At 40.4% G+C, this 22059-nt stretch overlaps 2 protein-coding genes across 8 annotated transcripts in view; both read left to right on the forward strand.

Annotated features, from left to right (window-relative positions):
* cc2d1b (coiled-coil and C2 domain containing 1B) overlaps positions 1-22059 on the forward strand; it is a 289494-nt gene that overhangs the window by 135836 nt on the left and 131599 nt on the right. The gene's annotated exons all lie outside the window — the stretch shown is intronic.
* On the forward strand, positions 3064-20259 carry fubp1 (far upstream element (FUSE) binding protein 1). 7 transcript variants are annotated; one of them, XM_062429795.1, is made up of 19 exons: positions 3064-3175; positions 3614-3737; positions 9140-9202; positions 9329-9365; positions 9466-9512; positions 9610-9681; positions 9794-9851; positions 10726-10987; positions 11091-11243; positions 11338-11440; positions 11671-11910; positions 13469-13629; positions 13722-13873; positions 14592-14668; positions 15131-15256; positions 15643-15717; positions 16212-16274; positions 17436-17599; positions 17841-20259. In XM_062429795.1, the coding sequence occupies exons 1-19, from the start codon at positions 3083-3085 to the stop codon at positions 17847-17849; spliced, it is 2079 nt and encodes a 692-aa protein (XP_062285779.1). In that variant the 5' UTR covers positions 3064-3082; the 3' UTR covers positions 17850-20259. The 7 variants fall into 7 exon arrangements, with proteins under 7 accessions (XP_062285779.1, XP_062285777.1, XP_062285778.1 ...); XM_062429793.1 differs by having other exon boundaries at positions 17688-17868; XM_062429794.1 differs by having other exon boundaries at positions 9140-9175; positions 17688-17868.

The following is a 22059-nucleotide window of genomic DNA, read 5'->3' on the forward strand; positions in this document are numbered from 1 at the left end:
TTAAAAGTTTATCTGAAGCTAAATGAAGTCAAATCAAGTAGATATTTTAGTCTTTTTTGTCAACATGGAAACACTGTCTGAGGAAACACAAACAGGAAATTTGATGCTAAAGAGACTGTAAATGTGTCAGATATCTACTTCATATGACTAACTCAGACTGTCGAAGTCTCGTAATAAGCTTCACATAATCTTTTAAATCCATTTTTACTTCCATTACTCACACTGAAAGTACATTTGAAGGAGATATTGTAATAGCCAGTGTGAACAGGAGGAATGATTACAGCGAGGAAAACATCTGTTCATGTTCATTTGGACATCTGAAATAATATATACATGTTATATTGCATGTACATATATTTTTGTTTTATTAATATTGTACAATTAGTGACTAAAAATGTGTTCCTGAGTAAAAACGGTATCTGGGCGGTGTGAGCCCAGAAATATCAGAGCTCGATCATAATATTTAACTTTCTATATTGACAGAAATACATATGTTGCACAGATATTTACAGTTATATAAGACAAACTGATATAATACCTCTTTTGTATCCGCACAGCAATACGTCAAACCTCCCAAATACATTATAGTAACCTAGTAAACTACTACTACAGTCTACAGTTAGCCAGTTAGTTGAGTTAGCCGCCGAGCTAACCGCCCAGTTAGCCACCGAGTTAGCCACCGAGCTAACCGCCCAGTTAGCCACCGAGTTAGCCACCAAGCTAGCCACCGAGTTAGCCGTGGAGCTAGCAGCTGAGTTAGCAGCAGAAAGCTCTCAGGCCTAGCGTCCATGTTTCTGGTAGAGGTGGTGACTTTGATTGACAGGTGAAAACGTGGTAGGGGGCGGGGCTTCAGCGAACTCGGCGGCCACTCCCACAGCGTTTGGGAGAAGTCAAATAGGGAGACTTTTACACAACTTTGAAGCCTAATTTCATATATTTGGCGATTTTATTAATCATTCAAATTTTAAAAAAAACCCCATAAAAACATACAATTTGAAAAGTAAAAAATAAAACCCAATAATAGTAAAAACATGGAAACATTAAAACATACAATTAAAAACAAAAAAAACCCCACTAATAATAAAAAATAAAAACAAAGTACAGAAAAATAGAAAGAGAGAAAAATAAAATAAAAACTAGACTAAAATAGAGCATTAAATATAAGTTTGCAGCATAAAATAATGATTTGCTTTAAAATCATTAAAAGGACATAGAGTGCAAATGAAATATTAAAATTTAGAGTGCGTTGAAATAAGAGCTCAATCATAAGCACAGGAGAAGAGAAGTGTTTTTTAACCTGGATTTAACCTTTGTGTCGTCCTCCTGGGTCAAATTGACCCCGTCTGTTTTGACTGTTCCTTCTTTCCTCCCTTCCTTCCTTCATTCTTCCTCCCTTCCATCTTTCCTTCCTTCTTCCTCCCTCCCATCTTTCTTTCCTTCCTTCATTCCTTCCATCTTTCCTTTCCTTTCTTTCATTCCTTCCTTCCTTCCTTCCTTCCTTCCTTCCATCTGTCTTCTCTTCCTTCCTTCCTTCCTTCCATTTTTCCTTCCTACCTTCCTTCCATCTTTGATTCCTTCCTTCCTTCCTTCCTTCCATCTTTCTTTCCTTCCTTCCTTCCTCCCTTCCTTCCATCTTTCCTTCCTTCAATCTTTCCTTCCTTCCTTCTTCCTCTCTCCTTTCCTTCTTTCTTCCTCCCTCCCTCCTTTCCTTCCTTCCTTATTCCTCCCTCCTTTCCTTCTTTCTTCCTCCCTCCCTCCTTTCCTTCCTTCTTCCTCCCTTCCATCATTCCTTCCATCTTTCCTTCTTTCCTTGACTTGAGGACAACAGGAGGGTTAAATACATTCACAGTTGGGGCTGATTTCAGTTCTGCTGGTAGTTTGTTCCAGTTGTGTAAAAGCTGCTTCACCATGTTTAGTCTGAACTCTGGGCTCCACTATCTGACCTGAGTCAGTAGATCTCAGAGCTCTACTGGGTTTATATTCTACTAACATATCATTCATGTATTCTGGACATAAACCCTTTCAATGATTTGTAGACCAGTAGCAGAACTTTAACATATATTCTATATCTGACTGGGAGCCCGTGTAAAGACTGTTAGCTGGAGACACAAACAGACTGAGAGACAATAACAATACTAAATGCAAACATCTGACACGACTCATCTCTATTGCACTTTTATGCTCTGCTACTGTTGTATTTATTTTAATTTATATGTGATTGATTGAACTTGCTTGTTTGCACCAGAGGGGACAGTAGTCCAATTTCGTTGTGCTATTGTACTTGGTATGATTGTGCAATGACAATAAAGACTTATCTTATCTTATCTTATCTTAATGTGCTCTGATCTCTTTGTTTTGGTTAAAACTCGAGTTGCAGCATTCTGAAGATTAAAACAGGATTAAGATTAAGAAATTAAGACACACTAGACAAATTGTGAACCTATCCTAATTGTGAACACACACACACACACACACACACACACACACACACACACACACACACACACACACACACACACACACACACACACACACACACCACACACACACACAGAGAAAGTACATCAAATTAACGGACAGATTAACAAACATCTGCTCCAATTTGAACTAAAAATAACCTAAATGTGACACAACTGATAAATTAATGGACACTGCAGCTTTGACCCAAAACAATCCAGTTATCGCGAGATAAATAACTTAAATAACCGCGAGATCTATGTCGAAGTCATGACCCGACGTTCGATTGGTTAGATTTAGACAAGAAGGAATATGATTGGTTAGGGTTGCTCTAACGAATATCACAGGAAGCCAATCAGACGCGGAGTAGGGCGGGTCACGACGTCGCCATCCTGGGGACAAGAGGAATATGATTGGTTAGGGTTGCGCTAACGAATATCACGGTGAGCCAATCAGAGACGGAGAAGGGCGCGGGGGGACAAGAGGAATATGATTGGTTAGGGTTTGGCTAACGAATATCACAGCGAGCCAATCAGAGGCGGAGTAGGGCGGGGTCAAGACGTCGCCATCCTCCCCGTGTGTGGAGCCGCCATCTTGTCGCGCCGAGCAGCAGAAGAGAGCAGAGATGGCAGACTACAGCAGCGTGGCTCCGCCGTCCTCCAACGCCGGTGGCGGCATGAACGACGCTTTCAAAGACGCTCTTCAGCGAGCACGACAGGTAAGACGACCGCTAGAAAGATAATCAATAAAATAATTAACCCCAAGTGTGTTAATTATATCGTAAAATTGGGTTTGTAAACACAGTTTGTGCTAAGCTATGCTAAGCTAAGGGTAGCTCTCGTTAGGCCACATTAAAAACTATTAAAACAGACGTGAAAACAAGAAATATTAACCGAGCAAACCTTGAAACGATTACTAAATCATGCACAGTTATTATTGAATGTTATAATCGTGTAGTTGAATCGTAGTAAGCACGATGCGAAAGTGGAAGTTGAAGCTTTTCCTTTGTTGGTGACTTCCGGAGAGAGACGTGACATTAGGCCGCAGCTGTGCAGCGTGTTGCTACCAAAAAAAAAAATCACACATCACACGTGAACTATGGTAGATGTAACCCTTTTAAAATGTTGGATTTTTCTCTATTATTGTGTGTTTTCAGATCGCAGCGAAGATTGGTGGTGATGGCGTTGCAGCTCCTCAAACTAATGAGTTTGGCTACGGAGGCCAGAAAAGGCCCCTGGAGGACGCTGGTGGGTATTTTCCCATGCCTAACCTGAATACCGGTCAGTGGCTCAAATCGATTCAATGCAAGTGTTGTTAGTAGTGGTGTAATGGTACTTACTAAAAATCCACGGTTCTGTATGTACCTCGGTTTTTGTAGAGCAGGAAAGGGACACGATAGCTGCTTTTAGTAGTCTAAATGTGTTTATAGGTAGGTGAAACTAGCTTTAATGTTGTTTTATAGTCTAAATGTGTTTATAGGTAGGTGAAACTAGCTTTAATGTTGTTTTATAGTCTAAATGTGTATATATACAGTAGGCAAAACTAGCTTTTATACTATTTTATAGCTTAATGTGTATATAAAGTAGGTGCTGTTGTACTATTTTAGTCTAAACGTGCATATAAAGTAGGCAAAACTAGCTTTTATACCATTTTATAGTCTAAATGTTTATATATAAAGCAGGCAAAACTAGCTTTTATACTGTTTTATAGTTTAAATGTGTATATACAGTAGGCAAAACTAGCTTTTATACTAATTTAGTCTAAATGTTTATATGTAAAGCAGGCAAAACTAGCTTTTATACCATTTTATAGTCTAAATGTTTATATATAAAGCAGGCAAAACTAGCTTTTATACTGTTTTATAGTCTAAATGTGAATATGAAGTAGTGCAAAACTAGCTTTTATACTGTTTTATAGTCTAAATGTGCATATAAAGTAGGCAAAACTAGCTTTATACCATTTTATAGTCTAAATGTTTATATATAAAGTAGTGCAACACTAGCTTTTATACTGTTTTATAGTCTAAATATGTATTTAAAGCATGCAAAACTAGCTTTTATATGAATTTATAGTCTAAGTGTGTATATAAAGTTGACGAAACTAGCTTTTATATTAATTTTTAGTATAAATGTGTATATAAAGTAGTGCAAAACTAGCTTTTATACTGTTTTATAGATTAAATGTGTATATAAAGTAGTGTAAACTAGCTTTTATACTGTTTTATAGTTTAAATGTGTATATAAAGTAGTGTAAACTAGCTAACTGTATATAAAGTAGTGTAAACTAGCTAACTGTATATAAAGTAGTGTAAACTAGCTCCACCTCCAGCAGCTACAACAGTAACATGCTGCTCTAACACTGATGCTTCACTATTAATAATGCAATGACGTCATACTTAATAATATATCAGGCTTGCATTAGATTGCACAGCAGTGGTCTGAGTCCGTCTGACGGCAGCAACTCTGCAGGGAAACCGAGCTACTTTTGATTTAAGCCGACTAGCAACACTACAGCTAAGCAGTCGGGTTCCTGGTAGTCTAAATTCAGTTCTGGGGATTCTCTTGAGAGGGTCTACCCACCGCTGAGCTCCCCTCGAGAGCTACATGCCTACAAGGGGCTTTATTTCTGTCTTGGTTCGCACTGCCGATAGGAATGCTGAAGTGAAGTAAAGCCTCTGCCAGCCGCAGCTATAGTAGCTCCACTTCTGCATGAGATGCAACAACAGTAACAACAAGATGGAGGTTTTAATCAGAGCTGTGTTTGTCGTGGGTTTCATGATTTTAGGGGAGTCGCAAAGGAGATATGCAAATTTAGACTAAACAGTTGTTGTTTTTTAAATGATTGCTGCAGATTGTGCAGAATCGGCACTTTTTAGATATTAGGGTTGCAGTCTACTCTGAAATAGGAGCTGTTCCTGCTTCCTGTAGCGCAGACATAATAAAAAATAAAGGAGCTAGTTCTTCCAGTTTTAAAGCACCTATTGTTCTGCACATCAATAAATGCATTTTTTAACTTTATTTATAGTATTTTTTTGGGGGTTGTGGAGCAAAATGAACCGAGGAAACTCAACATATTGAACTGTTCGGGATGAATAACACGTACCGTTACACCTCTACTTGTTAGTTTTGCTTGCCTGTATGTTTTTAGCAGCTACTAAATTGTATTTGAACTATAACTGTAGTAGAAATGTTCTTTTTTAAAGGACAAGTTCAGAGTTTTTCATGTCTGTCAGGAGTCCAAATAAATATTGACACAGGTTTTTCTTTCTATAATCATTCTTCCAAGTTTGTCTGAAGCTAATGTGAAGCTTCAGCCGTCCGAATGAGTCCAACCAAGTCGATATCTTTCAATGTTAAAGACTTTTTAGTGCCAAATTCCCTCTTTTTGTTAATATTCTGACACAAAAAGAGGGAATCTGATGCTAAAAAGACTGTAAATGTGTCAGAAATCCACTTTATATATGACTAACTCAGACTGCTGAGGCCTCAAATCAGCTTTAGATCAGGGGGGTCAAACTCATTTCATTCAAGGGCCACATACGGACCAGTTTGACCTCATTTGGGCCGTATCATTAAAAAGAAGGAAGGAAGGAAGGGAAAGGAAACAGGAAGGAAAGATGGAAGAAGGGAAGAAGGACAGAATAAAGAAGGGAAGGAAAGAAGGACAGACGGTAGGAAGGGCGGACGAAAGGGAGGAAGGGCAGATGGAAGGAAGGAAGAAAGGGAGGAAGGACAGATGGAAGGAAGGGAATAAGAAGGGAAGGAAAGAAGGGCAGACGGAAGGAAGGAAGAAAAACAAAGAAGGACAGAAGGAAGGAAGAAGGGAAGAAAGGAAGGTAGGAATGATGGACAGACATACAGGAGGAGGGTAGGAAGGACAGATGGAAGGAAGAAGGGAAGAAAGGAAGGTAGGAATGATGGACAGACATACAGGAGGAAGGTAGGAAGGACATATGGAAGGAAGAAGGAAAGGAAGGTAGGAATGATGGACAGACATACAGGGGGAGGGTAGGAAGGACATATGGAAGGAAGAAGGAAAGGAAGGTAGGAATGATGGACAGACATACAGGAGGAAGGTAGGAAGGACAGAAGGAAGGAAGGTAGGAATGATGGACAGACATACAGGAGGAAGGTAGGAAGGACAGAAGGAAGGAAGAAGGGAAGAAAGGAAGGTAGGAATGATGGACAGACATACAGGAGGAAGGTAGGAAGGACATATGGAAGGAAGAAGGGAACAAAAGAGGGAAGAAAGGAAGGTAGGAATGATGGACAGACATACAGGAGGAAGGTAGGAAGGACAGATAGAAGGAAGAAGGGAACAAAAGAGGGATGAAAGGAAGGTAGGAATGATGGACAGACATACAGGAGGAAGGTAGGAAGGACAGAAGGAAGGAAGAAGGGAAGAAAGGAAGGTAGGAATGATGGACAGACATACAGGAGGAGGGTCGGAAGGACAGAAGGAAGGAAGAAGGAAAGGAAGGTAGGAATGATGGACAGACATACAGGAGGAGGGTAGGAAGGACAGAAGGAAGGAAGAAGGAAAGGAAGGTAGGAATGATGGACAGACATACAGGAGGAGGGTAGGAAGGAAGAAGGAAAGGAAGGTAGGAATGATGGACAGACATACAGGAGGAAGGTAGGAAGGACACATGGAAGGAAGGAAAAGAAGACAGGAATGAAAATGGGCCGGATTGGACCCCTGGGCGGGCCGGTTCTGGCCCACGGGCCGCATGTTTGACCCCCCTGCTTTAGATACATCAAATCCATTGAAAACATATTTGAAGAGGATCTTTTAAGGAGGAATGATTAATATTAAAGTGAAGAAAAACATCTTTCAGTGTTAATTTGAACATCCTGTTGGTTTTAATCCAGACTTGAAACATTTTGACTTTATCTTTTAACAAAGCTAAACTAATTAAATTAATGTGTTTTTTTATTATAAAGGTGCATTTTCACCAGTATGCCTTTAATATTCAGTACTAACACAACCAAGCCATTCATTCTCATGTTATGTATATATAGGTCTATGGCATGCTTTATTATCTTCACTGTCTTCATATTCGTCTCAAATCAGCGCCTGATAATGAAAATATAATTATATAAATGGGTAATGAACATAACATAACATTTCAGTTGTCCTTTTATGTTTATTATATTGTGTCAGTATATAGTTGCCAGTCTTAATAGGCCCACCGAGCTGTTATCAGATATTATAAAACATATTTATCAATTGTTTTTCATTCAGTTGAGTGGTGGTTAAAATGTTAATCTACCCTCCTTTATTATACATGGGTCAATGACGTATAAGGATTTACAACAACTCGATGTTAGAATAATAAAAACAAAACAAGCATATTAATTAACTTAACCCTCCTGTCGTCCTCCCGGGTCAAATTGACCCTGTCTCTTTTGACTGTTCCTTCTTTCCTTCCTTCCTTCCTCTTTCTTTGTTCCTTATTCCTTCCATACTTCTTTCCTCACTTCCTTCCTTATTTCCTTACTCCTTTCCTTCTCTCCTTCCTTCCTTCCTCCTGTCCCTCCTTCCACCTTTCCTTCCTTCTTCCCTCACTTCCTTCCTTCCTACTTTCCTTCCTCATTTCCTTCCTCCCTTCCTTCTTCCCTCACTTCCTTCCTTCCTTCCCTCCTGCTTTCATCCCTTCCTTCCTTTCTTCCTTCCTTCCTTCCTGCTTTCATCCCTTCCTTCCTTCCTCCTGTCCCTCCTTCCACCTTTCCTTCCTTCTTCCTTCACTTCCTTCCTTCCTACCTTCCTTCCTCATTTCCTTCCTCCCTTCCTTCTCGCCTTAATTCCTTCCTATTTTCCTTCCTCCCTCCCTCCTTACTCCTTTCCTTCCTTCCTTCCTTCCTTCCTGCTTTCATCCCTTCCTTTCTTCCTTTCTTCCTTCCTTCCTTCCTTCCTTCCTTCCTTCCTCCTGTCCCTCCTTCCACCTTTCCTTCCTTCCTACCTTCCTTCCTCATTCCTTCTTTCCTTCCTCATTCCTTCCTTCCTCCTTTTTTTTTTTTTACAAGTTTTCAGTAATATAAAGTGTTTGGAAACAAAGTATTTGCATTTTTTTTTTTTTAATGTTTGTAAATGATGATCTTTTATTTATATAAGATATTTCAAGATGAATCATGGTCGCACCACATGACTTTTTTTTAAGGCCAGTGCCAATTAATCTTGAAAAACCCACTAAAATCTTAATTTCAAATGTATAATATGGATCTTCAGGTACACAACATTCTGAATGTTTGAACTACTGCATTAGATATGTTGAAAATCCTTATACATCATTGACCCATAAACATGTCGGACAAAACATTACAACACCTTTTTAATATTGCGCAATGCATTATAGTACCTTAAGCTGCAGCCTCCAAAATGGCCTTTAAGTCAAAACTCCTCCAGATGCTGCAGATTTTATTGCATCACTGTTGTACCAGACGCATTAATTCCAGCTTGGTGATCTGAATAAACTGGCAACTAAGTGTTTATCCCAGCTGTGCATGCATTCCCCCTAAATATGTTTAACATCTGTTTCCCTCTGCCCCAAAAAAAAACAAAAAAAAAAAACTTCACGTTGCCATTTTCAGATTTTCTGAGCTGAAAATCAAAAAAAGCAGCCTGTTAAGTAATGATTTTAGTAGGTATAGATACTTAAACTGCTTATGTCGTGTTGTCACAGATCAACCAGAGACGAAGAAAGTGGCCACGAGTGATGGTAAGGGACCTGATGATATAGTTGTAGGTAAATGTTTGGGACTCTGAATGTGATTTTACCTCAAATTAGTGGGTTTGGAAATTTGGCGCAGATTTGTTGTTTTATTCTTTTTCTTCTAACCTGCCATCTTTTTTTTTTTTTTTTCATCTCCAGCCTTTTCAGCAATGGGAGGAATGGGTGGTCCCCCAAGGTAAGATATTTAAATTTAATTCAATTTATTAGTTTATTTAAATCAAATATCTTCAACATTTGGCCTCAAACTAACAGCAACTTTATTATTTTTTCCTCAGGTCGGCATCTGAGGAATTCAAAGTTCCTGATGGGATGGTTGGATTCAGTAAGTTTTCATCCAATCAGTGTTAGCGTAGCACCAGTTCAATATTTCTGGTATTAAATATTTGAAGGTAACATATTTTCTTTCTTCTCTTTTCTAGTAATTGGAAGAGGAGGAGAACAAATATCACGACTGCAGCAGGAATCTGGGTGTAAAATACAGATCGCTCCTGGTAGGTTTATATTGGTTGCTGATGTTGTCAGATGTCAGTAATGCTGCCGCTGCCTCATGTTGGTTGTTTATTAATTTCTCCTTTTTATTCTTTTCTTTATACTGTGATGTAGACAGCGGAGGAATGCCCGATAGGTCGGTGACATTGACGGGATCGCCAGAATCCATCCTGTAAGTTAAAAAAAACTTCTTTTCTTCTTCCACAAAACAATCAAAGACATTTAACTGGCAAAAAGAAGCAAAAAGGAAAATCTCACTTACCCCTTTTCCACCGAGCTGGAGCTGGTGCTGGCTCGGAGCTGGTGCTAGAGCCAGTACTCAGTTGGTGCTAACCCAAGCACCTCTTATATAATCTAAGAAAATTAGCATGGCTGAAAGTTTAAATGTTTTAAAGTGTGTTTGGTCTATGATGAAAAATCATGCACCACGCTGAGAAGATGATGTATAACCCCAACCCTAAAATCTGAGACCTGAACACATACAAACATAATGATATAATGATAACTTGAATCAAGCAAAATTGTTTATAAATTGAAGCTGAAGTCATATCTCAGTTGGAGCTAACCCGAGCACCTCTTAGGGGCCACGCGATTGCGTCACTGTATAATGTAGCCAGCGATCGCCTTTGAAGCACTTCCATTATTCACCAGTGAGAGGCAGCATCATGCCACAACAAATGTTTAACCCTCTGTAAATGACAGTTAGCCACGCTAGTCAGTTAATTAACTTTAGCCCTGCTAGCCGGCTAATAAACGTTAGCCCTGCTAGCCGGCTAATAAACGTTAGCCCTGCTAGCCGGCTAATAAACGTTAGCCCAGCCCGCTGACGTAATCGGTTCTTGCTTTAGACCAGCAAAGAGTTGGTGCTCGCTCTGGCTCCCGTTCTGAGGCTCGGGGCTGGAGCTTTGGCGGTGGAAAAGCAAAGAGCCGGTGCTTAGTCAGGCTCTGGCTCCGAACCAGCTCGGTGGAAAAGGGGTAACTGACTTGCGTGTGTATACTAGGGACTTGAAAGTCACCTCCTTCTTTGTTTAATGAAATCCCGTCAGGACTGCAAAGAGGCTACTAACAGAGATAGTTGAGAAGGGACGACCCGCCCCGGCGTTCCACCACAACGACGGCCCGGGCATGACCGTTCAGGAGATTATGGTCCCTGCCTCCAAAGCCGGTCTCGTCATCGGGAAGGGAGGCGAAACAATCAAAAGCCTTCAGGAAAGAGCCGGAGTGAAAATGGTCATGATCCAAGACGGACCCCAAAACACAGGCGCAGACAAACCACTCCGCATTTCAGGAGAGCCATTTAAAGTTCAGGTGGGTCATCGAGTAGTCATCATTATTATTATTATTGGATCTTTGTCTCCATGGATACAGCAGAGTAGTAGCCTTTAATGAGATCTGTCTTCTTGTCTTCCAGCAAGCCAAAGAGATGGTGATGGAGCTGATCCGAGACCAGGGCTTCAGGGAGCAGAGGGGCGAGTATGGTTCCCGGGTCGGAGGAGGCGGAGGTGGTGGCGGAGGAGGCGGCGGTGGCGGCGGAGGCGGCGGAGGAGGAGGAGATAGCTTAGATGTAAGTATTTGACACGTTTTTTGTTTATCAGTTAGGAGCCAAAAGTTTAAAGCAATGATTTTTAAAATTTATTTTGATCTTTTTTTCTTCTTAGGTTCCCGTCCCCCGGTTTGCAGTAGGTATCGTTATCGGCAGAAACGGAGAGATGATCAAGAAAATACAGAATGACACAGGCGTCAGGATCCAGTTTAAACCAGGTGAGAGATCGAATAACTAATTAGTGATATAATCTGAGAAAATTAGCATGGCTGAAAGTTTAATGTTTTAAAGTGTTGTTTGGTCTATGATGAAAAATCATGCACCACGCTGAGAAGATGATGTATAACCCCAACCCTAAAATCTGAGACCTGAACACATACGAACACTTTGGAGTAACGATATGAGTCATATCTCAGCAGCATCTAATCAGCTCATTTCTCCCTCTTAGATGACGGCAGCACACCAGACAGGATAGCACAGATCATGGGTCCTCCCGACCAGGCTCAGCACGCGGCGGAAATCATCTCCGACCTGCTGAGGAGCGTCCAGGCCGGCGGGCCTCCGGGACACGGCGGTGGAAGAGGTCGCGGCCGTGGGCAAGGAAACTGGAACATGGGACCTCCTGGTGGCCTGCAGGAGTTCACCTTCACCGTTCCGACCATGAAGACCGGACTCATCATCGGCAAAGGTGAGAAACTGTTTTAGGATAACTTCAGTGAAAGAGCACAGTGAGAAGTTTAATTCATTTATGTTTTGGGGCTTTTTGCCTTTATTTTGATAGTAGGTGGGAGAAAGGCCAACAGAGAATTTTAATTGTGGAGGGAGGAAAAGAGGAAGGAATTAAGGAGAGAAGGAAGGGAGGAAGGAAATGAAGGAAGGAAGTGAGGGAAGAAGGAAGGGAGGAAGGAAAGGTGGAAGGAGGGACAGGAGGAAGGAAGGGATGAAAGCAGGAAGGAAGGAAGGAAAGGAGTTAGGAGGGAGGAAAATATTAAGGAGAGAAGGAAGGGAAGGAGGAAGGAAGGGAGGAAGGAAAGGTGCAAGGAAGGGATGAAAGCAGGAAGGAAGGAAAGGAGTTAGGAGGGAGGAAAATAGGAAGGAATTAAGGAGAGAAGGAAGGGAAGGAGGAAGGAAGGGAGGAAGGAAAGGTGCAAGGAAGGGATGAAAGCAGGAAGGAAGGAAAGGAGTTAGGAGGGAGGGAAGAAAATAGGAAGGAATTAAGGAGATGGGAAGGGAGGAAGGAAATGAGGAAGGAAGGAAGTGAGGGAAGAAGGAAGGGAGGAAGGAAGGGATGAAAGCAGGAAGGAAGGAAGAAAGGAAAGGAGTTAGGAGGGAGGGAGGAAAATAGGAAGGAATTAAGGAGAGAAGGAGATTTTGTTAGCGCCATTTTTCAAAATCTGTATCCAAAGTGAAAAATAAAATCAAATTAAAACCTGAATCTGTCGGTTAAGGTTTTTTAAGGGCGGCTGTGCTCCCATCGCAGCCCTCTGCAGTAGAGCAGTTGCTCTCACAGCCGCCCGATATAAAGGAAGAAGGTTTCTGACCCGCTGCTCAAGAGAGATCAGTGGCGGGTTCGTTCCCCTTCTCACAAAATGTTGTCACAAATGTTTTTAACTCAGATTTCAACTCATATCTGAATGTGTTGCATGTTATAAATTAAATGAAAGGCAGTTATATTCATTATGTTATGATGCATGTAGAGGTGCTGTAGCCCGTGAGGCCCATTTGGCACAACTCAGACCAACTGCCAAGGTAACAGCCCGTTTCTATGGCAACGTGTCAGCTCCCCGTCTAGAATAAAGCAGAGAATAGGCCCATTTGGCTAGAAAGGTTTAGGGTTAAGGTTAGCTTCTTAAAAGTTTTAAAACAGCCAATGGCCTACCAAAGTGCTTTACAGTAAAATAAGCAGAAACAATAAAAACAAACAATAAAAAACTGAATAATATAGAGAAATAATAAATAAAAATAATAAAAGACCCAACACCTGGTTAGCTGACCTAAATGTAACCGCGGTGATTGGGGTGACTCAGTATCAGTGGTCTATTTTTTGGGTTGTAGATTATTCAATTCATTATACTTGTTAGGTTTCTACCTCGAATGTTAAAAAGTGAATTAGTTCTAGTTTAAAATGCTTTGATATATCAGGATCTTGGTTTTTCTGTAGAAGCATTCAGACCCTCCTCTCTGCTCTTCAGAGTCAAACGTGACGTCTTGCTGTGTGTTTTAATGTTTCTCTCTGAACTCTCCAGGTGGCGAGACAATCAAGGGCATCAGCCAGCAGTCCGGGGCCAGGATTGAGCTGCAGAGGAACCCTCCCCCCAACGCTGACCCCAACATCAAAATGTTCACAGTGAGGGGTTCCCCGCAGCAGATCGACTACGCCCGGCAGCTGGTGGAGGAGAAGATCGGGGTGAGAGCCGCCGTGACTGATGATGAACCCACATGGAGACCTTTTTGTATTCCCGTGACTTTGTTTTAATATTATTGTGTTTGTTTATCCAGGGTCCGGTTACTCCAATGGGCGGCCCACACGGTCCCCCTGGTCCACACGGAGGTCCAGGCCCTCATGGACCTCCAGGACCACCAGGACCCCCCGGGGCTCCCATGGGTCCATACAACCCCGGACCTTACAACCAGGGACCTCCAGGACCTCAGTAAGTACAGCAGTAGTTATTCAGTCACGGGCTGCGTTCGAATCCGCATACTTTCCTACTACTCGGATGGTTTACTAGATTCTCCAGAAATGCGGAGTATGCATCAATAGCTGACTACTCACACTCAAATTACCCAAGATGCAACGTAACTTCTGAAAAAAACCCAAAATACAAAGTTTTCAAGTTAGCTACAGCGAGGGTATGTTCGCTTCCTGTTTTCAAAATAAAAGCACCAATTCTATCGTTATGGTTTTCTTAATAATAGAAAGGTAACGGGTGTTTTTATTTTGTGAAAATGACCGGAAGTGCGTTACTCGCTACGGCTAACTCCGAATTCGCAGGAACAAAACTTTAAACAGCTGTTATTTGGACAAATTAGCGTCACATTGTGGATCTAAAGGGCTACTTTACTTTCTCTCCTAAAAAGGTTAGAAATGTGGATAAAGTGGTATATTTATAGAGTTAGAGCTAAAATGAAAATCTGCTTCAGCCTGCTGATTTCAGCTCTGGTAGGGACGAAATGCATTGTGGGTAATCGTGTAGTTTACTACAGTGTAAACGGTTTGCTTACTATCTGGTCGTGTAGTATAGAAGTATGTAATATGCGGTTTGAACACAGCCTCGGTCATCTAATATCTTATCTTTAAAACTTTGTATCATAGCAGGAATATTTTTAAGACTCTTAAAGTTGATTTTAATTTTCTTTTTCTTTCATCAGTGGTCCTCCTGCGCCTTACCAGCCTCAAGGATGGGGCAACGGCTACCCACACTGGCAGCAGGGACAGCCCGATCCAAGTGAGTACCCGCTAATAGTCCACACAGCATTACAAAATTAAACATCATTTCAGAGCTCCATCTTAACCCTTTTCCACCGAGCTGGAGCCGGCAAAAAATGATAAAAAATAGTGCTTTTAATCAACAAATGTTTAACCCTCTGTAAATGACAGTTAGCCCCGCTAGCTGGATAATAAACGTTAGCCCCGCCCCCAGCCCGCTGACGTAATCGGTTCTTGCTTTAGACCAGCAAAGAGTTGGTGCTCGCTCTGGCTCCCGTTCTGAGGCTCGGGGCTAGAGCTTTGGCGATGGAAAAGCAAAGAACCTGTGCTTAGTCAGGCTCTGGCTCCAAACTAGCACCAGCTCCAGCTCGGTGGAAAAGGGGTATCCGTTCAAATCCATAACGGAGCTGTTACATTATGTTTATTTCTTTTTATCTGAGCTGCATTTTCTCTAACCAGACTTTTTGTCTGTTGTGTCCAGATAAAGCCGTAGCCGACGCCAACGCAGCGGCTTGGGCGGCCTACTACGCTCAGTACAGCCAGCAGCCGCAGGCTCCCATGACCCCGACCAGCGGAGCTCCGGGCACAACTCAGACCAACGGCCAAGGTAACAGCCCGTTTCTATGGCAACGTGTCAGCTCCCCCCCCGTCTAGAAGAAGCAGAGAATCTGTTGAACAGTTAAGAGTAGAGCAGAGTAGCACCACTAGCTTTACGTTAGCTTCCTGTGCTCATGGCTTTTACTGGCTTTTGGTTTACAGGAGAGAAGTTGGTTTGGCTGTCTTTGCTTTTGCAGAGCATCTTATTTTTTTCTTTTTCTTTTCCTTTTTTCTATTTATTTTTAAATTTCTTTTTCTCCACTTTTTCATATAACCGCAGGGCCAGGATAGTTTTTCCCCCTTCCGCCATTCTTAGGCTGACAGCCCGACCCAGTCAGGTGGAGGACAGACTGCTCAGAATGATTCACTAATTACAAGTACCGTTCTTTTTAACAGGTGACCCACAGGCTGCAGGTCAGAGTGGACAGGCAGATTACTCCAAGGCCTGGGAGGAATATTACAAGAAAACTGGTATATGAACGTAGTTTCAGTGTACACATATTAACACAAGACAGTCTAAACAGCCACTGGGCATCGAATCGGCTTCTTGTTCCAGGTCTGGGTATTTTTTGAGTATCGCTGGCCTGCAGTGGAGAGTTTTTATGTGTGCCTCCACTTGGTTTGACATTTGACGCCTGTGCTGTTTAGACTGCAACACTTTGCTTATTCACAGGACTGAGCTGTCGACACAGAAAAAAAACCACCTTTTATGAGCTTTAGAGTAGATTTATTTTCCAGATTATCTTAGGGCTGAATTCACACTGATGGCAGAGCAATTTGCCCTGTGCCATGAATGTCGTACTGCTACTTGAATGTGTTTTTTAGAGCTAAAATGATTTGGGAAATGTTCGGTTTTTGTATCGTGAATACAAAAAAAAGAGAAGTAGGTTTAAAAGTTGTGAAGTATAAATGTGATTTTTTTTTTTTTTTGGATGCATTGACACACGATTCCTTTGTCTTTGCAGGTCAACAGAGTCAGCAACCTCAGGACTACACGAAAGCCTGGGAGGAGTATTACAAAAAACAAGGTGGGTGAAGATGATCACATGACATGCAGGGAACATTTTTTAATGTGATTGTACCGTCGGTTAAGGTTTTTTTTAAGGGTGGCTGTGCTCCCATCGCAGCCCTCTGCAGTAGAGCAGTTGCTCTCACAGCCGCCCGATATAAAAGGAAGAAGGTTTCTGACCCGCTGCTCAAGAGAGATCAGTGGCGGGTTCGTTCCCCTTCTCACAAATGTTGTCACAAATGTTTTTAACTTAGATTTCAACTCATATCTGAATTGGTTCCATGTTAAAATGAAATGAAAGGCAGTTATATTCATATGTTATGATGCATTTAGAGGTGCTGTAGCCCGATAGGCCTATTTGGCACAACTCAGACCAACGGCCAAGGTAACAGCCCGTTTCTATGGCAACGTGTCAGCTATATGGCTAGAAAGGTTTAGGGTTAATGTTAGCTTCTTAAAAGTTGTAATAAAATGAGATTCCTTGTATAAGTTGCTCATAAATTCATCATACTGTTAATCTTTAATTGTTAAGTAATTATCTAAGATGGAAATAAGATCTAAAGGGAATAAAGTGGAATAGAGAAATGTGATTAATTCACAGCAGAGTCAAATTCAACATGAGGAAAACTTGGTATTTCTGATATTTTGTCCACTCTGATAACTGAATTTTGAAGGAGGCAAAATATTATGAACACTTTAAAGTTTTGTGTCATTTTCATTGGCAAAAAAAATCATGAATCATTTTCTCAGATCAGATGAATCATTAGTCGCAGCCATGTGTGGTTGAGTTGAGTCGAGGTCGGACACACTGACAGTTAAACAGGAGAATCTGGTTCCGCCTGTTTTTAGTAAAATCATTCCTAACAGGAGTTTCCGCTTCTGGTCTCAGAGGACTTCAAGCCCTCGAGCATGTTGCAGTTGTGGCCGCACCCTAAACTGCTGATGAGTCTGAAGATTATTTTAAAAAAGGAAATTCCTGCTTTGTGTAATTAAGTGAGGCGTGGCCAGAAGTTTAAACATCCTCTCAACTGTTAAAGGGCACGTACACAAACATTCATGTCAGGTGCCCAAATAAGGCGTCTTTATTTTATTATTATCTTGATTTTTATATGATTGTAGTTCTTTATTTATGTTGGATATTGTCTGTGAAACTTAACTTATTTACTTTCCTACCCTGCAGGTCAAGCGGCCCCTCAGGCCACAGCAGCAGCAGCAGCGGCCGCCTCCCAGCCCGGAGGTCAGCCGGACTACAGCGCTGCCTGGGCCGAGTACTACCGGCAGCAGGCTGCTTACTACGGCACAGCCAACCCTCAGACGATGGGTGCAGCACCCCAAGCCTCTCAGGTACGCCCCCATTAAGAATCTGTCCTCCATATCCACTTGAATACTCCAGTTTTTTTTTTTACGTGCTTAAACCCGCTTCGTCCTGCAGGATTACAGGGTTCCAGAGGATGCAGAAACGTCACAAAGTTAACCCAAACTGTTTCCTCCCTACACAGGATTTTAGCTTTTTAATTTTTGGGAAGAGTCCACTGTTTCTGCTGTTAACATGCAATGTATCTTCTATGTATTTTCTTCTGCACAGGGCCAGTAATGTGAAGTGGACATAAAGTAAATGCTACATTGTCGAAACAAAATCCTTTGTTAAATGTTTGGATGCAGACGCCTTGATGAAGATCTTAAATTTCCTTGGTTTGAAAGTGTTTCACATAGATGGCAGATTTCCCGGCGAACACGTCCTCTTTTTTTTTTTTTTTCTTGTTTTTTGTTTTTGTTTCATTTTTCTTGTAAATTGCTTTTGTTTTTAGTGAGGTAATTATACATATGGTCATTCCAGCCCTGTATCTACATTAAATGTGGTTAGAAGTCATGTTTATTAAACTGTAGACATTACCATGTAAATCATCTCAGTTTTTAAAAAAATGCTATTGCCTGTTGTGTTTTTGCAATAAAACAAACTGAAACCTCCTGTGTTGGTAAGTTGGGGTTTTAAAACCAAAAGGGTTGAGATGAATTTATGTATGTTTCATTTTTCTTTGTTATTGTTTGTTTTTTACCGTGGAAACTCTTGGAGGGAGGCGGGAGGGGAAGAAAGAGGGGAGGGAGGGAGGAGGGAGGGGGGGAAAGTTTTTTTTTAGAAATGCAGGCCATGTGTGGGTTTAATTGTGCAAAAATGGTTGACTCAAAAGTTGTGCTGTCCTGTCTCTCTCCAACTGTCTATAAGGCTCTTAGATGATTACATTACATGCGTGCAATGATCCTCAGTGGTTCAGACCATCAAACGTCCTCTTGTTGATAGACTTAATTTTTTTACACACTTCCTGTTTCCTGACATTGCTCCTCTGACTCTTTAGCAGTAGACAGATGTTTGTCATGAGAAAGTCGACAGGTATTTCTGTCTGTTCATGCATTTACTGCGTTGCTGTGGCGATCTTTCTTTACATATATCTCTCTATATATCTCTATATACATAAAAAAACAACAACTCAATATTTTTTGCCTGGTTTTGCTGACATTGTTGAGGTAGTATGCACTGTTATTTTTGCCTTGATATAGACACTTCCTCCTCCACAGGCAAGTTTAGAAAAGCGGTAAGCAAGTATTTTCCTTAACATGTTCCTCAGAAAACGTGGTTGCAAGAAATGTTGCATATTTTTAGTGTTATACCTATATATCTATATCTATATATATATCCTATTTTTTGTGCTGTTCTTTTTCCAGGACAGTCAGGTAAATTGCCACTGTATCAAAAATGCATTGAATCCATTGTCTTGCCCATTTTCCAATTGTGAACTAACTCAAATGTATAAATTTGCTCTTTTTTTTTTTTTTTAAACGAATGTTTTTTTAATATAAAAACATTGCAAAAAAATCACATAATTATTTTTTTTTGCTGTGCCCATTCTGTTAGTGTTTATCCAGTATAAGAACATAGATTTGTAGGGTCGGGGGTGGCTAAGCAGTCTTCAATCCAAGAGTTGAGCCCTCCTATCCTGTAAGTACAAATACTGTGATTGACTTCTGAGAGATATATATATATATACATACAAGCCTTTTTTATTCTCATTGATGCTTTATAAATTGCAAGAGATGTAGTATTTTTGTCAAATATTGCCATTCCCCCCCCCTCCCTCCCTCCCACCCCGTCTTGGGTAAGTATAAAATGTTCTGAGGAAAGAGGCATAGTACTTTTTTAGACTTGTACCACATGTTTCTGAGACGTATTTCCCCTTATGTGACTCCACTTGACTGCATAACAGACTGAAACTCATCCTGATACAGTTTGCTTCTTTGTAGATTGTCCTAGACTTTGTGTAGGTAGCATTTCAGTGCCAGTGTCGGATTTTAACTTTTCTCGAAGCAGCGAAGGGTTTTTAAATTTAAAAAAAACTAAACAAATGTCAGCACTCTTGTTACACTGTCGGTAGGAACTGTTTTATTCTTTAAAAGGATTTCCATGTGGTTATATTTTAATCATTGGTTCTGAATATCTTTGACTCTGCAAAGTGCCATTGTCTAGTCGAGACTGTCATGTTTTATTTCTTTAATGCTATTCATTGCAAAAGACGAATTTGATTTAAATGCTCAAGAAAAAAAAAAGAAAAAAATCTCACTGCATAACTCCAGTGTAGCATGCTTTAGGTTTCTGCTGTTATCTCTCTAATGTCCCATATTGAGCATGATGTGGAATGATTAGTAGTGGAAGTGCTTCTGACTAGCTCAGCATTGATTTATGACATTTTTTCTGAATGAGCACTGTTGTTGTTGCTGTTGTTGTTAAAAGGCTGTTAATGTTAAGGTCACAAAGAAAAACAACATTATATTCTTTGACTGCATTGTTCATAAGATGGCAAACAGTGCAATATATATACATATATATCTGATCTTTGCAGTGTCATCCCAGACCTTGCACCTTAGGTTCTGCTGCAATAACACAGGTAAGCGAAACCTAAGGAAACAGTGTTTTTGTCCAGTGACATGACCAACATATTATATATATATATATATATTATCCATACATGCAAAAAAGAAAGAAAAATGCTTACCTGTGTCGTTAACATGCCTCCAATGCATTTATGCTTTTAGTCAGTAAGAAAATGTCCAGGATTATTTGAGCCCTTTTTTCAGATCTGCTTTCATGAATGAACTGCATGATTTATGAGCTGTATGAACTTGTTACATGAAGTTTGACTTTTATCGAATTTGAGTTAAAAAGGTTGTTGTGTAGGCTCAGTGGGGGGAAATGTTGTCGTATGTGCTTAATATTTGATACTAGCTTATTTTTTTATTGTTTTTAAATCTTTGCATCCCGGTAAGTCTTTGACAGTGATTGTGTATCGATGCTCTTAGAGATCTTTGCCCTCCTTTTGACACTGGTATACCAAACTGCATGCCATGCAAACCTGTTGCCAGAAGTTAGCAATGTGCTCAACTATAATTAGGTCAGAAATAAGATTGAAATACATGATTTCTTTTATTATTTTTTGTATTGTTCATCTCTGTCGTGGTGTGAATCTGCCCTTAAGTGCAGTACAAATCTGCTATTGAAACGCTGCTGCCTTCACTTCTCGCTCACAGTGTTGGAGGATGCTGCAAGCTTAGGTCGTAGAATCAGGCCCTGTCGTAGTTTGTCCCCAAAAGGAGGAATCCTTTGAGTCAATCCCACTGCTGAACGTAGACTGTTCAAGAGCTCCAGTGATAAGGTAAAAAAACAAAAAACAAAAAAACAACCAGAAGATTTAAAAAAAGCATTGCAATGAAATTCAAATTCTGTGTTGGTCAGATTCATGTTTTTCCAGATCGGATTGACTGTCTTCTTTTTTTAACCATGCCATAGTGTATTTAGAGTTGTCTGGTTGATTTCATGACTCGCTTTGAATGCCTTCAATATCTCTTTAATAGGAATGTGCTTTAGAAAGTTGGATGAGAACAGGAGCTGATGTTGCTTTCAATGACATGCACTGTTTTTAAAATTGGGGGTAATCAGTTTTTAAAAAGAAGTTTAAAAAAAAAAAAATCACCATTTTTTAATAGTTAAATTGTCATACTGTAATGTTGAGGATGTTCACTCTATGTGAGATGCTCTTCTTCTGAGCGAAGTGTTTCAGTACAGAGTTCGTGGGGGGGGGGGGTAGAAGACAAAACAGGAGTGAGAAATAAGGAGCATGCCTTAGAGGTAACACAAAAAAAAAAGGTTTCACGTGTTGTGTATATTATCAAATCTATTGGTTTGTTTCTTGAATTTAACTGTTCTGACTTCTGAAATGTTGCCATGTTCATTAATAAAGTTGTAACAAATAAAACCGGACTCATTTTAATTGAGTTTTAGATCAAATAAGATCATTTTAAAACCACAACGGACAGCTTAACACATTCTCATCAGTATTTATTTGCTTCATTTATACATGAAAAAGAAGTTTAAACGAACACATTTTAAAACTGACCTCCATCTGTGGACAAAGTCAATCCAAAAAGATCCTTTTTTAAAAATGAAAGGTTCACATTATTTGTACTGTCCTTAAACACTCATATGCCGAAAAAAATCTACTTTTGATAGTCTTTAAATCAATTCATCCTCTTCATACTTAAGATTGTCATTAAACTACCAGCTGGAAGTTGGGTTGGAAATTAAATTACAGGATGTTTTAAAATGACCTGAAGTCCATAACCAAAATATATTATTCTATTATAGGGAAGAAATCAGGAAGACTTATGCCTAAACAATAGTTATAGATTGACTATCAGCTTTTTTGGGGGCTTTTTTCCTCAATAGAAGAGAGAAGCTATAGACTGTAAATCAGATT

This window comes from Scomber scombrus, chromosome 11 (genome assembly GCF_963691925.1).
Source record: "Scomber scombrus chromosome 11, fScoSco1.1, whole genome shotgun sequence".
Taxonomy (NCBI): Eukaryota; Metazoa; Chordata; class Actinopteri; order Scombriformes; family Scombridae; genus Scomber; species Scomber scombrus.

Bases quoted from the DNA above. Each gene is read 5' to 3' on its own strand.
- fubp1 (XM_062429793.1), top strand. From the start codon at position 3,083: ATGGCAGACTACAGCAGCGTGGCTCCGCCGTCCTCCAACGCCGGTGGC. The intron at 10,988-11,090 runs GTGGGTCATCGA...CTTGTCTTCCAG, and splicing joins GAGAGCCATTTAAAGTTCAG to CAAGCCAAAGAGATGGTGAT. The intron at 11,244-11,337 runs GTAAGTATTTGA...TTTTCTTCTTAG, and splicing joins GAGGAGGAGATAGCTTAGAT to GTTCCCGTCCCCCGGTTTGC.